Source organism: Rhineura floridana, chromosome 8, assembly GCF_030035675.1.
Source record: "Rhineura floridana isolate rRhiFlo1 chromosome 8, rRhiFlo1.hap2, whole genome shotgun sequence".
Classification (NCBI taxonomy): domain Eukaryota; kingdom Metazoa; phylum Chordata; class Lepidosauria; order Squamata; family Rhineuridae; genus Rhineura; species Rhineura floridana.
Window position 1 is genome coordinate 51,602,247 of NC_084487.1, and position 17,024 is coordinate 51,619,270.

Here is a 17,024-nt window from a genome sequence, read left to right on the forward strand (position 1 = left end):
ACTGAATTGAACAAACACTGACCTGCAAGGCTCTCTGCTTCTTCCGGGTAGCTCTCTTCTGACCGGCTTGTTTTTGCACTGAAGCAAATGCAACTGAAAATGTTTCCAGCCCAACCAATTTCTTCAGAAGCTCTATGATTTCCTGGGAAAGATTCTTCAGAGTTGGATCTAGCAAAGATGACATGAATTTGAGTACTGAAAAGCTGATGACTTGACAGCTGAATGTGTGAACTTAGAAGTGACATCAAGTGCTATGAAAGTTACAGCGGTCTGCTGAGCTACGAGCTCTCTTTAGGGAGCAGTGTGGGCCAAAAAGAGTTTACTAGCCTATTGCTATGATAAGATAAAGGAGTGCAGTGCTGCTGGAAAGAACTGGGGAGGAGGCTTGCCCATCCCACTGGGTAATTGTCTCATTTACATATTTCTATCCAGTGGAATGAGTGGGAATGACAACCCATCCAAGGAGCCCCTCTACTGCAGGAAAATGACCCATTCTCTGTCTCAGGCTCTCACACAGAGGTGTTGCAATCAAACAATGAGTGTGTATGTAGTAGTTAGCCCTCTTTCAAATGCAGCCATAAGGGGGACATCAGAAATATATCCTTCAGTTTTAGATTAGCCACAGTTTAGTGTGTCATTCAAACCCACAGTTAAAATGTTTAGTTGAAACAAGCCAGCTTCAGGTTCATAGTTGGCTTGTTTCAACAAACTATAGTTAAGATTAGCCAGTTTCAGGTTCAGACAGCACAGCAAACTCTGTTAATTTAAAACTGAAGCAAAACCTTCCAAAACTTTTGCAGCTGCGCTAGAGGAAAAGTAAGGAGGGGGATAAGCCTGAGGCTTGCTCTATAACTCATTCTTGTAATACTAGACCGTGGTTTAGTGATACATCCAAAGAAGCCTAACTTTAAAGCAAACTTCACTCAACACTTAAGAAAGAAATGCTTGGAAAAGGAGACTTAAGTAGTAATTTATGAAAACAATGTTTTAAACAAAGAGTGACCTCAACTTGCATCTTTTTCATAGATCGTGGGTTTCTTAACATTACACATCAGATGCTACTGAGGAGAACCCATCAAAATTAGCTCAGACTATATAGAGAAAATTGGAGAGACTTAAAATCAACTTTCATGGATTAACATCATTTACCTTATTTTTTTGGCTTTATCAGACCCCACCACTAAAAAGTGATCACAGTAACTATAGACACGCATCTGAGCTAGCTAATCAGTTTGTATGGTCAAAACAAAAATGTAAATGGACTGCCTTCAAGTCAATTCCGACTTATGGCAACCCTATGAATAGGGTTTTCTTGGTAAGCGGTATTCAGAGGGGGTTTACCATTGCCTTCCTCTCAGGCTGAGAGGTAGTGACTGGCCCAAAATCACCCAGGGAGCTTCATGGCTGTATGGGGATTCAAACCCTGGTCTCCCAGGTCCTAGTCCAACACTCTAACCGCTACGCCACATTGGCTCTCTTTGTATGGTCAAGAGATGGGCAAATGCCTAAATCAATATACGATGGGGACTCACACACTGATGTGTGTCTCTCTTCTCCACTGGATCCCTCAAAGGGGGACCACATGTTCCTTCTACGACATGAAAAGAATCATTTCCCGGAAATTACAGACCAGTTAGCTTAACTTCTGTCCCTGGAAAACTGGTAGAAAGTATTATTAAAGCTAGATTAACTAAGCACATAGAAGAACAAGGCTTGCTGAAACAGAGCCAGCATGGCTTCTGCAAGGGAAAGTCCTGTCTCAGTAACCTACTAGAATTCTTTGAGAATGTCAACAAGCATATAGATAGAGGTGATCCAGTGGACATAGTGTACTTAGACTTTCAAAAAGCGTTTGACAAGGTACCTCACCAAAGACTTCTGAGGAAGCTTAGCAGTCATGGAATAAGAGGAGAGGTCCTCTTGTGGATAAGGAATTGGTTAAGAAGCAGAAAGCAGAGAGTAGGAATCAATGGACTTCTCCCAATGGAGGGCTGTAGAAAGTGGAGTCCCTCAAGGATCGGTATTGGGACCTGTACTTTCCAACTTGTTCATTAATGACCTACAATTAGGAGTGAGCAGTGAAGTGGCCAAGTTTGCTGACGACACTAAATTGTTCAGGGTTGTTAAAACAAAAAGGGATAGCGAAGAGCTCCAAAAAGTCCTCTCCAATCTGAGTGAATGGGCGGAAAAATGGCAAATGCAATTCAATATAAACAAGTATAAAATTATGCATATTGGAGCAAAAAATCTGAATTTCACATTACGCTCATGGGGTCTGAACTGGCGGTGACCGACCAGGAGAGAGACCTCGGGGTTGTAGTGGACAGCACGATGAAAATGTCGACCCAGTGTGCGGCAGCTGTGAAAAAGGCAAATTCCATGCTAGGGATAATTAGGAAAGGTATTGAAAATAAAACAGCCGATATCATAATGCCGTTGTATAAATTATGGTGCGGCCGCATTTGGAATACTGTGTACAGTTCTGGTCGCCTCATCTCAAAAAGGATATTATAGAGTTAGAAAAGGTTCAGAAGAGGGCAACCAGAATGATCAAGGGGATGGAGCGACTCCCTTCCGAGGAAAGGTTGCAGCATTTGGGGCTTTTTAGTTTAGAGAAAAGGCGGGTCAGAGGAGACCTGATAGACGTGTATAAAATTATGTATAAAAGTATATATTATGTATAAAAGTGGATAGAGAAAAGTTCTTCTCCCTCATAATACTAGAACTCGTGGACATTCAAAGAAGCTGAATGTTGGAAGATTCAGGACAGACAAAAGGAAGTACTTCTTTACTCAGCGCATAGTTAAACTATGGAATTTGCTCCCACAAGATGCAGTAATGGCCACCAGCTTGGATGGCTTTAAAAGAAGATTAGACAAATTCATGGAGGACAGGGCTATCAATGGCTACTAGCCATGATGGCTGTGCTCTGCCACCCTAGTCAGAGGCAGTATGCTTCTGAAGACCAGTTGCCGGAAGCCTCAGGAGGGGAGAGTGTTCTTGCACTCGGGTCCTGCTTGCGGGCTTCCCCCAGGCACCTGGTTGGCCACTGTGAGAACAGGATGCTGGACTAGATGGGCCACTGGCCTGATCCAGCAGGCTCTTCTTATGCTCTTATTTGAAGGAGCAACTAAATTTGTTCAGAGGTGTATAAAGCAAAACACATCCTGCACCTAAAGCAGGAGTGGGGAACTGGATTGGGCAGGTGGGCTTAATCCTGGGTTCCCTCATCCAGGCAGACCACTTATCTTTCAGCTGACAAGTGTTTTCTTTGGTGTGTGGCAAGCTGGCCTACCTATGAAAAAGCCAAGCTAGATAGGCAGTGGCTCCACACAGGACCAAGCCATGACCAAGTCTGCATACACACACACCTGGTCTAGCAGGCTTGAAGTCATCACCCTATCAGCTGATAGACAGTGACTCCAAACCTGCTTTCTGCAGGGAGCCGCTGCAAGACCAAGAATTTATGTCCCTCTCCCCCCCCCCCCCAATCCAGTGGGCTTGGAGTTGCCAGTGCCTTGCTTCGGGCCGGGATCAGCTGTGCAACTGAGTTCCCCAAAGGGTAGCGCTGCTGATCCCAACAGACTTGTTCTCACTGCTAACAGCAAGCCTCCCTTGCAGTAGTGTAGTGGCAAATTCTGTACATGTTAGTCAGAGCCACATTCCCTCCCCACTTTTTTCTTTTGCTGCTTGGTTGAGAATGACATCCTTATTAATACCTTCTCTCACAAAAACAGATGTCCCTAGGAGCTAATCAGCATGGCTGATACCCTGATTGGCTCCAATTAGCAGGAAAGGACAAGGAAGCATGTTAGAGGTCTCTTCTAAGTGGCCAACAGACTCCTCTTCCATGCTGATTGGCTCATAGGATGCTGGAGACATAGGGACCCTGCTCCCAAAAAAGTAAGAGGTCTAAGACCCTCTGAGACCCTGGACAACTACACCCCTGCTCCCTTGCCAATGCACAATCAAGAGTGCACCTTAAGACACCTGCTTGTGCATTGGCAGCTGCATACTATGTCATATGAGGCCCAGGTGGACGTGGTTTGGGGAAAACTGACTCAGAGGCAAAAGCTAGACCCATGCTTGGCCTAGCCCATGGGCAGCAGGTTCCCCACCTCTGGTGTAAAACATTCCACACAGATGCCAGCACTTTCTGTTCTTACTAGCTTCCATTTACTTATGCCACCCCACTATGATACTGAAAGACAAACTGACCCTTTCTACCAGAAGACCTCTTGCTATTTAAAAGTAGAAAAAAATATTATTGCCAAACACTTCCAGGTATGAAATGTCTCTTACCTTGTTCAGCATAGGTGCTGCCGAGTTCTCTATAAAGGGGGGCTATGATTGTTGGAAGGTATGCTTTCACCCTGTCTTTCCCAAGATCTATTGCAATAGCACCAAGGAATTTAAAGATGCAGGTTCTCTGGGAAGGCAAATATATTTGGTCAAATGACTGTCCCTCAAAGAAAAACAAATACCAAAAGGGCCTAATTACTAGTGACAGGGAGTGCTCCCTGAGTCAGTCTCAGAAAAAAACAAAACTTAATTTTTTCCAGCAATTCAGAAAATATTATTTAACCTCCAAGCCTGATTCAGACTCTGTCACAACCTGGATTATCAATAAGATTGTGTGGTCCAATCCTTGCCCCATCCCCTCATTTGTCTGCCTGCCTGCCTCTTTCGTAACAGTGTACTGACCTTTGTTACTGCTCTTGCAGCAGGGGAGTGGACAAAGATCTCTCCCCAGCACTCCTCACTTGAAGGGGAAGTGTGAAGTACCCCACCCCTCATCACTTATCTGCTCCAAATGGCCGCCTACCACCACCTTAAGGCTTAAATACACGCAAATACATGTTGCACAACCCTACAGGCCTTTGGTTGTGATTATTTTAAGGAAGTAAGCTCAGTAACTAGTTTTCATATATAGGCCTAATAAAAATGGTCCACCTGCAATTTCATGCGCTACTTCATTTAAGCAGGGATTTGTTGTGCACAGACTACATTCTTGTACCATTTACACTAACGCCTTTGCACAATCTGTAGCATCCACAGATCCTGAAGCTATTGTCAATGTGTAAGGCATTTGTAGAATAGTTCTGATTGAAAGACATACAAACCTTTAAAGGGTCTTTGGGTGAATATGCAGCTTCTCGTGTCGCCAATGCCAACAGTCTTTTCATCAGCTGCAACAGTGTGGCTGGGCTGTTTTTCTCTTTGGCTTCATTCACCCCCATAATTAAAGTCTCATGTTCATCTTCCTCTCCCAAGTCATTGTGATCCTCAGTTTCCTGGCCCACTTCCTCACTGATCTCTTTGCCAATTTCTGGTGGAGGAGCCAGAAGGTACAGTACTTTGGCTACAAACAGTAAATTCTTCACAACCTTTAATATAAAGCACAAATATAAATGTTTCATAACTTAAAATATAAAGTTAGCAAAAGACTTTTTCTAAAATATCAACAAAAATTTTCAGCCAGGCCTATCAAACTTGTTTCACGTGGGCCATACGTAGGACACCAACTATGTACTACTTATCAGATGTCTGAAAACATCTTGATGTGTGGCCCCCAAGCTGGCTGTGGAAGCAGTGCGTTCAACACTAGTGGCCCAAACATACAACTGTCATGCCACATGCATGAAGAGGCCTCTGCTAGGATATAAACAGCCTATATATAATGCTATTATTATGCTATTATGTTTTTTATATATATATATATATATATTATGCTATTATTATAATGCTATTATTATTATAGCCAAGAATGTATACACAAGAAAGGAAAAGAACACCAAGAAGAGCCATTCCAATGAAACAGGATTGGGTTCACTTACATGGTAGGCATCAGCCATTATAAAAAGATCAAAACATCTATCTGCTTCAAAATGCCTGGTATCCAATTCTGTGCAGTGGAAATGAATCACTGCCCAAAAGCAGGAAACTCCACTAGCCTTGCAGACTACTTGCATCTATAGGATATAGGGTGCACTTCCCATTAACAGCCTCGGTTGGTCAGTATTGACGTATCTTAAGCAGTTCACATAAATTGCAATAATACAATCACAAGCCAAAATTAAGCAGATAATTACAAAATGCAATAAAAATCAATTAAATGTTAAGCAAAACATTAGAAAAAATACTGAGCAGTGTTGATCAGAAAAGAAAGAGGTAGGGTAAGCCCAAAGGAACAAGTTTTCAGCATGAGTTTAAAGCCCACAACAGTAGGCACCCCCCGAACTGCATGAGGAAAGGTGTTCTCAGAGGGTTAATGCCACTTTCACGGTATCACAAGATGACAATCTGTCAGCCATAGTATGGCCAGCAGGGCATCCTCTGAAGATTGTAGGGATTGGTTGAGTCTATACAGGGAAAACTGGTTCACCAAAGTAGCCTGGTCCAAAGTTGCTTACAACTTGATAGATCAGTAACAAAACCTTGAATGTGGCTCAGTAGTAACAGGTAGCCAGCGCAGTTGTTTTAGTATAGATGAAATGTGCGTGTAGCTAGGTGCTCCACTCAGCACCCTAGCTGCTGAATTTTGCAATTTTGTATTGTTTGCTTTTTTAGAACCTTTGAGAGGACCATTTTAATTTTCTGCCTCAGGAACCAGAATGTCTTGACCTGTCTCTTTCAATTGTGTGCTATTTCAATACACATATTCCAAAACGTAAAAAAATTGCTAAAAATCTGTTTGGTTTCTCACCTGTTCTCCAAGGGATGGATCTAGAAATTTGGACTTTAGCTGATGGCTGAATGCTAAAGCAAGTGTTTTCATCTGTAGATGTAAAGAAAAATTACAATCATTCTCCAACATACAAGACACTGGAACATAAGAGGAATATATTATTTAACTCAGAATACAGCTGGATTTTAAAATATAAATATATGATAATGACTGGGACTGAACTTGCTATGTGAATAAACTGCTCTCCATAAGAAGCATTAAAACAAAATGAGGGAGACAATTCCATTATGTGAAGATCTATAATTCTATTGAAACTAATGAAATTACACTGAAACTAATGTTCATTTTTGTTTCACCTAATGGGAGATTGAAATGTGTATAAATACAAGAAAGGCAGTTTAGGAGGGCAATGTTAACCTTTTTGCCTAGTTCTTCTGTTAAGAAGGTAGTTGCTGATGGCTCTGTAGAAGTTTCTCGACTCTTTTCCAGCTTTCTTTTATTCCATTTATTAACAAGTTCTTCTGGCTTGTGAGCAGCAAACAGCAAGCCAAAAATCTGAGCAGAAGTCAACCACACCCAACTGTGAGGGTACCATAAATGGGACTGGATATGACCTTCAGAAATGGAAGAAACAGAATTTAAACTGTATTCATTCATACCTAGAAGAATACAAACTAAATTTCATACAACATACTTTTTTTCATGTAAACCACCCTAGCATAAAAAAACCTGTCAAGTTCCAATAGTCCAGAGCAATGTAATATGACAGAGAACTACTAACCCCAAATGTTGGTCAAAATCTCATTGTGTTTATGAAGTTCAATAATGTTGCACTCCTTGATTAGTTTATTAATCAAGGTAAGGAAACTGAACAGCAGTCTGTCTGCAGCCTTTTCTTCAGTCTCATCTGTGACCTTAAAAACACAAAAATGGACAGTGAAAGATTATCATCCTGCAAATTCAACAGCATATGAACAGTGCAGAGGTTTCAATTCAAGTAATCCTGGCTGCCGAATTTTACAGCACTGGAAAAAGACGGGTGGGACGGTTTCAAAGTTAACTGGAATCCATTTATAGAATACTGCAAAGACAACTTGTTATTCAAGATACTGTCTTGAACTTGAAAAATATGTCAGTATAAAAACTTGTTATGAAAATCAGGGTATGAAAATACACGTTTCCAAAGTTTCTGTTATAAATACAATATTAAATTGTATGAATTTTAAATACAGAATTGGTTTTGTTATAAATACGATCTGAAAGCATTTTTTTTAATTAACTGCACTGCTGGGTAGGGAGCAGGGAATGGGGGGAAGGATAGGGAGAGATGCCATCAGTACATTTACATGTCTGAAGATCTACTTTCATTGTCACTCTAGCTTGCCATCAATAACCCTGATTAAATAACTTACATCTTCAAAATTTGAAGGATGCATTTCTCTCTCAATAACTGGAAGAATTGTTCCAAGTCTTTTTTCAAATCCGATTCCTTCAGCTTCAACAAATGCTCCACAGGCATGAGCAGCTAACCTCTTGTGCACACTCTGTCAGTAAGGGACAACCTCACGTTAGTAGGGAATTTTTTAAAAAGCAAAAAACCCAAAACATAACTAGCACTATTTACAATTTGTATATGTGTAGGATATATAAGTCATAAATCATTACCAACTATGGAATTTGCTTGCACAAGATAACTTTAAAAGGGGATTAGACAAATTCATGAAAGATAAGGCTATCACTGGCAACTAGTCATGATGGCTACCTGCTACTTCCAGGATCAAAGGCAGCATGCCTCTAAATGCCAATGGCTAGGGCACATGAGCAGGAGAGTGCTAACATGTTCATGTCCAGCTTGTGAGCTTCCCAGAGGCATCTTTGTGGGCCACCATGGGAAACAGCATGCTGGACTAGATGGGGCTTTGCTTATGTTATGGGAGGTAAAGTGGGGTTACACTTCAAAGGCCAAGACATGTGAGAGTTAAAATATCTCTTGAGGGAGCAGTGCTTCCCTCTACAAGAGCGCAGCAGTAGAGCCAAGGTCAGTACAACTCTGCCTGAAGACAGCCAGCTAAATGTGGTCTCAGAAGGGGAGAAGACCCAAGACGACAGGCTTAACTGCCTTCTCAACCGCACATTCAGCTACAATTCTGAGCTGAGATTTGAATCCCACAAGAAACTGGCCTAACTACAAAGTCCTTAAAAATTACAATGCTAGCCTTCCACCAGTGAAGTTTAACTAACAAAATCTCTTCTACAAAAAGATTAATCTCTTACCATTCCCTCATTTTCTCCATTCAGCTAGCAAAGTGAACTGTCCAGGACAATATTTAAACTACTACTATAAGCGGTACCTTTTCACTCTTGAACCACGAGGTAACCAGTGAAAACATCAGGTCTCGGTTTGCAGGGTTAATCTTACTGAGAAGACATTTGACTGCCAGGGCTGACATCTTTTTGCACTTTGCAGAGTCATCATTTACTATCATCATACATAGTGGAACAAAGAATAGCCCACAAAACTCATGCAATAAACCCTGAAGAAGAAGAAAGCGAAGTAAGCCAGTTTGTTAGCTGGCAATCTCTAGACTACATAAACAACACAGGTACTCACCCACCCATCCCATAAACCAGTCAAAGCAATCATATTCATTCATATATATACAGATATATGAATTTGAGAACTCTCTGCCCTCTTTTCTAACTGGTATTTCAGCCCATAATTCATATAACCAAGAATTGCACACTACCCACAATTCTTATCTATGTAAGCAGCTGAAACAGCACTAAACCAAAATCAGCAGCAGCCCTACATTCACCAATGCTTATATAGAGTTTTAACCAGAGCTTGGGAAAGTTACTTTTTTGAACTACAAATCCCATCAGTCCAATCCAGTGGCCATGTTGGCTGGGGCTGATGGGAGTTGTAGTTCAAAAAAAGTAACTTTTCCAAGCTCTGGTTTTACCCAGTATATTCAAAAATAGTTCTGATGAAGCATCTCTGTAATTTCTTTCAGCAGAAAGTACTTCTGCTCAGTCAGGTCAATAAGTCACAGTGACAGTTCAAAGTGTTTCAGAGTGGGGAAACAAATGACTTGGGGAAACCCTTACTGGGTGCATCCATGTGGTGATTTCAGAGGAGCACAAACCTGCATCCCATGTACATCCAATCCACACCTAAGAGCCAGTATGGTGTAGTGACTAGAGTATCAGACTTGGATTGGGGAGACCTGAGTTCAAATTACGCCATGAATTTCACTGGGTGACTGGCACAGTCACTGGCAAGTTCAGGTGTACATACCTCTACTTACTAAGCTTAGATACGCACAAGCCTCGTGCCCATGTGCTCCATCTTCATGCTACCCTGAGACTAAAAGACTTCCTAAGTTAATTAACCATTGTTTCCTGTTATGTGCCAACTATCAAACTTCAAACCATGGTTTCAGGGTCCTGTTTGTTCCAATACTGGTAACCACAGTTTTCCAGTTTCAACATAAATAGGAAACTACAGTTAATTGACACAGGAAATCAATTATCACAATATACCAAGGGAAGAAGGGGGAGCATGACGGTGAAGTACATGGGCACAAGGCTCATGCATTTCTTGAGTACATCCATCCATACTTCAGACTCTCAGCCTAACCTACTTCACAGGCTTGGTGCAATAATTAAAGGGGGGGAGAACATGTATGCTGCCCTGACCTCTTCGTGCAGCCCATGTTTGTCAGCAATCTCACCATACTCTTGAAAAGATAACACAGCAACATGCATGGTAAGCTGTATGTGAGCAGCTCCCCAGAGCCTATGCATGGCTTCTCAAAAGTAAGTCCCACTATGATCTTCCCACTATGGGAATAATTGTTGTGCAGCCTTAGTTAAATATATACTATTAAATACCATATTCTAGGTTGAAAAGCAGTAAGAATATGAAGTTTGTGATGCAATTATAGATTACCTGAGGGAACTTTTCAAAGAGATAAGCAATCATTTCCAAAGCAGACTCTCTTCCCGTCTCATATTCGTAACTATGGCAATAACAGAACAGTATGGTCAATGCCTTCAAGCTATGGAAGAAATTTCATAGTAATTGCACAATCCTATGTATGCGTACTCAGAAGTAAATTCCTGATGGGACTTACTCCCACGTGTGTTTAGGAGCTCCAGGTACTCCTAATTTAAGGCAACTACACAGCATGGCATGTGTACATATATTTTCACAAAACTTACTGCTTTTGCAAACACCTGGCCTTGAAGAATGCTCTTGTGTCTCTAATAGCTGCATGGGAAGGGCAAGGTAAATACATATGAGTGTTTCTCTCATCACTGGGATGTGAGATGCTATACATGGCAAGCCACTCTCTTCCTCCATACAACTATTATTGTCACAGCCCTCTGGGGATCAGATGTTGGCAACCCTTCCATTCTCTTCCCTTCAGCCAACAAATAGCTAGAAGAACTGCTTTTTAATATGCTTTTAAACCTTTTTTTTAAAAACAATACGTTTTTAACCTTTTTACAAAAAATGTCTTCAAAGCTTTTAAAAAATGTTTTTAAAGTTGTTTTGTTTTAATATATTTTAATATCTGTTTTTATGATGTTTTAAAGTGTTTCTAGTGCTTTTGTTTGCTGCCCTAGGAGCCTGCTGGGAGGAAGGGCAGGATATAAATCAATTAAATAAATAAATAAGAACAAGGCAAGCCTTGGATCCAAGCTGGAACCAAGCATACCTTCAGCGTTTCAAGAGTTGGACTGCACATACACCATGGAGGTATTTAAACAAGGTGGATGTGACAAACTTATACCCATTTTTCCTGTGTACCGGAGAAAGTTGTACTGTTTAAATGGAACTATTCATAGTGCACAGTGTCAAGCTTATGTGGAAGTCTCTACATGGGTTAAGGACCACAGCTCAGTAGAACAAATGCTGTGCATGCAGAAGGTCCCAGATTCAACTGTCAACCTCTCCAGTTTCAGGGATCAGAGAGCAGCAGATGTGAAAGACCTTAGCGACTCACTGCCAGTCAGAGTAGCCAATACAGAGTGGTATAGAGCAGCTTCCTATGTTCCTAATGTGACTATTTGTTCACATACAAGCAAAGAAATAACGCCAGCACAAACATGAGATAAAAATACAGAAACAATGGAGGGAATGTGCATTGTATAGGTGATATCATTGGCTTTAGATACATTACTGATGTGTTATTCTGAAGTCTTGGTCCTGCATGGGCCTATTTCTGCAAACAGCATAGGGTCAAAAGAATAGCGCCATTCTGATCAGAAGGAAAAGACCAGCTTTGCAGTTTTTTTCTTTTTTTCTGTTGAGAATGATATATACAACAATCTCTGTGCACTTACTTGAGCTGAGCAAAGATGTACTCAAGGTTGGCTTTCAAATTTTTACCAAGCGGATAATCAAGAATATATTTCAGATAAATCTGAGGGTGGGGGAGCAAACAAGAAACCATTTGTTAAAACTTTACAGTAACAGGAGATATAGTTGTGCTGTTCCCTGATAAAATGATTAATAAAATGAAACCTGGCAAAAACAGCTACTGTGATACAAGGTCAAAGGGGGGAGGGGGAATACAAACCTGTCTGCACTGGATTCGAACTTGCTCATTTTGCCCTGTGATGGCAAAGTCTGCAACCTTCTGCATGACACCATCCATTTCTGGAACTACATGTTTTCTGGATACAATTGCCTTTTAAAATGAGAACAAAAACCACAACTGAGACATCATTATTATGTTCTGTGCTCCTGTCAAATACAACTTAAAACTCATGTTTTTCATGGTTTGTTTTTTTGTTTTTGACTAGCTTTTTACACATCTTGAAACACTTTTGGGCAACCAGTAATTTCCCTGATGCAGAGGGCTGGCCTATAGTGGATTAAAAAGTCTTTGTATTTGTATCTATACATTTCTTTCTTTTTAATTTTAATTTGATTTGAGGAGAAAAGCCTGAGAAAATTACTATCATGGAAGGGTGTTACACAGTGAAAATAATTCATTTTTAGAAAGACACATCAGCATTACACATAGTATAAGGCAGTATTTATGTCCTCATCTAAAAATACTTTGTGCTGGAAACAGTGACACTGACTTTCAAGTACTTTTGCTCTTGCATCATTATTATCCTCTCTTTGTGCCTTTAGGCATCACTTGAAGACTAACGTAAGACAGACATGCCTTTCAGCAAGGAATCCATTGATGATATTACTACTGCTGCAGCTGCTTAGCCTTGGGTTTGTTTTATGCTTATTGTTCTAAATGACCGTGTTTCATGTTGATTGCTAGCCATCTTGGGAGTTCTATTTTTCAGATGAAAGGCAGGTAGATTACTAAAGAGCTAGCGAATTCCAATTCCTCATGATTCATCTTAAAAAGAAACACATCCAAGCCTTCTTCATACATAAAAAGCACAATCATCAGCTTTATATATGCTTTTATCTTTCATATGAAAAAATGGAGAGCTTTATTTCCATTTCAAGAAATAAGTCTTAAAAGACACTTTGTTACAGTGTCAACAATACCTTCAAGAGGCCAAAGGCAGTGGCTTGTCGTAATGAATCATAGATATCTTCTTCAGCATATCCAAGCAACACTTGTAGCTCTTTCTCTGTTATGTGACTCTTTGTATTCCTCACCAGCAGAGTTACACACTGTAATTAAAATCTAGAATTATGAACATGAATATTGCAGAATGTGCTACAAGATTCAGGGTCCTCAGAGATTTTGTGTATGGTCATCACCTCCCCACCCATTAGGGCCACAATCCAAAAGACACTTTCCCAGCAATAAGCCCTATTACAAAGAATGCAACTTACTTCACAAGACTCTACTGCATGCTCTGTTTAGAGAGCAGACAAGGCTGTGCTCAGTGTTCCCATTTAGAGGGCAGATTAGTGGAAGCCCCTTTTCTGTGGTAGCCCAACTTTATGGAATAGTTCGGATCTACTGCCAAATGAGACCCTCATATCCCATCTTTGTAGACTTTGTGGGGAAGGGAATATTAGGCTTTTTAACCATTCCTCTGTGGACTTTTATTTACTGCAGCTATGAATTCATTTTATGGACATATGGTTTTAAATGACTGCTTCACAATGGAATTATGGGTTGTATTCAACTAAGTCCTACTCAGAGTAGGGCCAATGAAATGAATGAGCCTAAGTTAGTCATGTCTATTAACTTCAAAGTGTCCACTCTGAGTAGGATTAGCGTTGAATACCACCCAATGCAATTTATTATAAACTATTTTGGGTCCTTAGAGTTAAGTGATCTGCCAGTTTTGCAAAAAAAAATTAAAAATATCAGCAAGGACAAATTTGTGCATGACTATCTCCTTTGCTACCAAGCATAGGTATAAGCATTTGTGCAGTATGGTTGTGAAATCATAGAATCCACATAGCAGTGGAACTTCTACACTATGTCTGGCCATTACAGAACTTATCTCTTCCCCATCCCCTCCCCCTTCCGTGTCCTAATTAGGCAGCTGTGTAGTTCCCAGCTTCTGTGAGGTGATAGCACTGGGGATCTGCAGTGGGTTATCACATCAGACAAAAAGCTGGAACTCTTCACATGGCCACTGCCTGGATAAAAGTCAAGAAAAAATGTTCAGTGAACAGCTCTTCAAAACTGTTTGCTAACATATGCAGATCTGAAAGGAGACAGAGGTGCCTTCTCTGTTACACCATTCATTCGTGTCATGCAGACAGAAGGATCTGGAAAAAGCACCCTGCAACATCCACAATGAACTATTCTTTTGGTTTCAACTTACTTTAAAACAATTCATGACCAAGTGAAAATTCTGGCCTTTAGCTGCTCCTGGCTTCGCAAAGTCTTTCAGCAGAAGGAAAAGTTGCTTGACTAGCTGTTCTATATTCTTATCTACTGCAGGTAGCGGAAATTTTAAAACCCACAGAAGAGACTGAAGAGCACCAGTGATCACCTGGGAGAGAATGAATGAATGAATGAATGAAAAGCTAGGTGAATCGTAAAGAAGTTTGATACCATCCAAATTCCTCAACTGGAACCCTTGGGTTTTGTCTCACGTGGGATGCCACGTTTCTCCAAGACTGCCACATGATCCATGCTTTGAGGCTCTGCTGTTTAATGCCACAATTTCAGCATACAGAAGAAAAATAAAGATGGATTATAGAGCAGCCTGGTGCTGAAATGCCATAAAAAGAAGTCCCAGACCTTAAGTCTGCCTTGCAGTCATGCCATCTGAGTGGCGATTCACATTGTTTCTGAGATCTGGTTTGGACAATCATTCAAGGATTCAAAAAACCATTGTTTATGAAGCCTAAATCAAGTGTCAATGCCAAATGCTCCTCCTTGTCCCTTCTCCTACCACACATCTGCTTCGGTGCAAAGACCATGGCTTGTATTAAACCAGAGTTTCCTGTTACATCTGAACCAGGGAACTCTGGCTTAACATCAGTTAACAAGCCAGTCTCAGTGTGCAACAGGAAGAGGAGGAATGAAGGGCGGAGCGCTCAGCCCTAAAACTTGTAAGCAGCATCATAACAATGTTTATGAAGTTTTGAATTGCCATCCAAACTAAGCCTATGTCCAAAATACAAATGGAAGTACATTGTGAATGGTGCATGTGCATTTCTCCATAATATACACAGTAGCAGGATCCAATCATTTTCTAATCACCATTATAATATGCAAATGCTGGAGGGAAATCCAACCATTTGAATGCACATGTACAATGCACTATTGCTGCACATCATGCGTTTTTCACTAGAATGCATGTACCTGAGTATAAGAGGTCAGTTGTGAAAGTCTTTAATTTAGTAATCTCCCTTAGTCCCAACTGTATAGAGCAGGGATGGGAACCTATGGCCCTCTAGATGTTGCTGTGATCCAAATTCCATCAGCCCCAGCCAGCATGGTCAATAGTCAGAGATGATGGGCACTGTAGTCCAACTTCATCTGGAGGACCACAGATTCCGCTTCCTGGTACACACAATGATTGTGGTTACCCAGCAGTGAGCTACAGTGCCTTTACAGGACATATTTTAAAGCAGTCATAGCCAGCATGGTGCCCTCCAGATGTTGGACTGCAACTCTCATCATCCCCAATTATTAGCCTTGTTGGCTGGGGCTGATGGAGTACAACATCTGGAAGACACCATGCTGGCTCCTGGTAAAAGCCTTTCTCTTGTTGACCATTGTACTGTACTGTCACTGAGTGTTTTTCCATCAAGTCTGAAAGTCTGGAAAGTTACAAGAAGTGTCTGGAGAAGCAGCCTTATCTGCTGTGCCTGGCCTGAGAGAGCAGACATCCAAGGCCAGTAGTTGTCATGGTAACGGTAGATAACAGCTTGGGAAAAGGTCTAACTGTTGATGTTAGAGTGCTGTCTGTGTCTTTCTTACTTCTGCTTTTGAAGAGGGAAGAAGGGGGAAGAAGGGGGGGAACTATGCCTTTGGCCGTAATGTCTTAGTAAAGACTCTTAAAACTTTCTCAAGCCTCTGTGAAGTTTCTTGCTCAACTGAACTCCAAAGTAACGTGCGCTGTCACGCAACAACGCTCACACATCAACAGGGTTATGGGCCCAGATCCACAGCGCGTTACACAGGAGTAAGTGGCTGGTCTGAACGGCAGACGGAGATCCAGAGGGCAGCTTGATTGATTGTGCCAGACAGAGGTGAGCAGAGATGACTGCTGTAAACATGTCTGGAGGCTTGCAGATGGAACGACTTACGGAAAAGAATTATGGCAGTTGGAAGCCAAGGATGCGTGCTTTCCTGATAAAAGAGGGTTTATGGGAAGCTATTGAAGGAACACCCCCTGCACCCCTTACAGCGGCCTGGGTACGGAATGATGAGAGGGCGCAGGCTTTTATTACTCTGGCTCTAGCAGACTCTCAACTGCTGCACGTGAGAGATGTTACAAACGCCAAACAGATGTGGGACGTGTTGGAGGCCCTTCATGTGCAACAGACCGTGGGATCTAGATTGTGTTTGGCACGGAAGCTGTACCAGATGCGCTTCACGGGTGAGTGCGAAATGAGTGAGCATCTCACGGAATTCAGACGTTTGTTTGCAGAGCTGACGGACTGAGGCGTCGAACACAGTGAACTTCAGAAGACCTATTTGATCCTGGCTTCACTCGATGGGAGTTGGAATAATTTTGTTATGGGAATTGAAGCCATGCCCGATGGGGGGCTCAATGTTGCGTTTATTGAGGAAAAGCTGAGCCAGGAATGGCAGCGGAGACAAGAGGCGAAGAAAAGTGCCGTGCCGAAGGAAGCAGTCGGAAGCAAGCAGGATTACAAGCAGGAGCAGCAGCAGCTAAAAGCTTGTTATGTCTGCGGAGCTCGTGGGCA

General features: G+C 41.5%; 1 protein-coding gene across 2 annotated transcripts in view; it reads right to left on the reverse strand.

The window, feature by feature from the left end:
- Positions 1-17,024, reverse strand: part of UTP20 (UTP20 small subunit processome component) — a 106,840-nt gene that overhangs the window by 3,570 nt on the left and 86,246 nt on the right. For both annotated transcript variants that reach the window (XM_061639473.1, XM_061639472.1), the window contains exons 49-61: positions 14,462-14,632; positions 13,218-13,346; positions 12,277-12,387; positions 12,041-12,120; positions 10,641-10,710; positions 9,040-9,222; positions 8,101-8,232; positions 7,470-7,602; positions 7,106-7,302; positions 6,707-6,778; positions 5,124-5,387; positions 4,303-4,429; positions 23-168 (exon numbers count right to left, since the gene is read on the reverse strand). In XM_061639473.1, the coding sequence (XP_061495457.1) occupies positions 23-168; positions 4,303-4,429; positions 5,124-5,387; positions 6,707-6,778; positions 7,106-7,302; positions 7,470-7,602; positions 8,101-8,232; positions 9,040-9,222; positions 10,641-10,710; positions 12,041-12,120; positions 12,277-12,387; positions 13,218-13,346; positions 14,462-14,632 (1,815 nt within the window). The remainder of the gene's footprint in view (positions 1-22; positions 169-4,302; positions 4,430-5,123; positions 5,388-6,706; positions 6,779-7,105; positions 7,303-7,469; positions 7,603-8,100; positions 8,233-9,039; positions 9,223-10,640; positions 10,711-12,040; positions 12,121-12,276; positions 12,388-13,217; positions 13,347-14,461; positions 14,633-17,024) is intronic.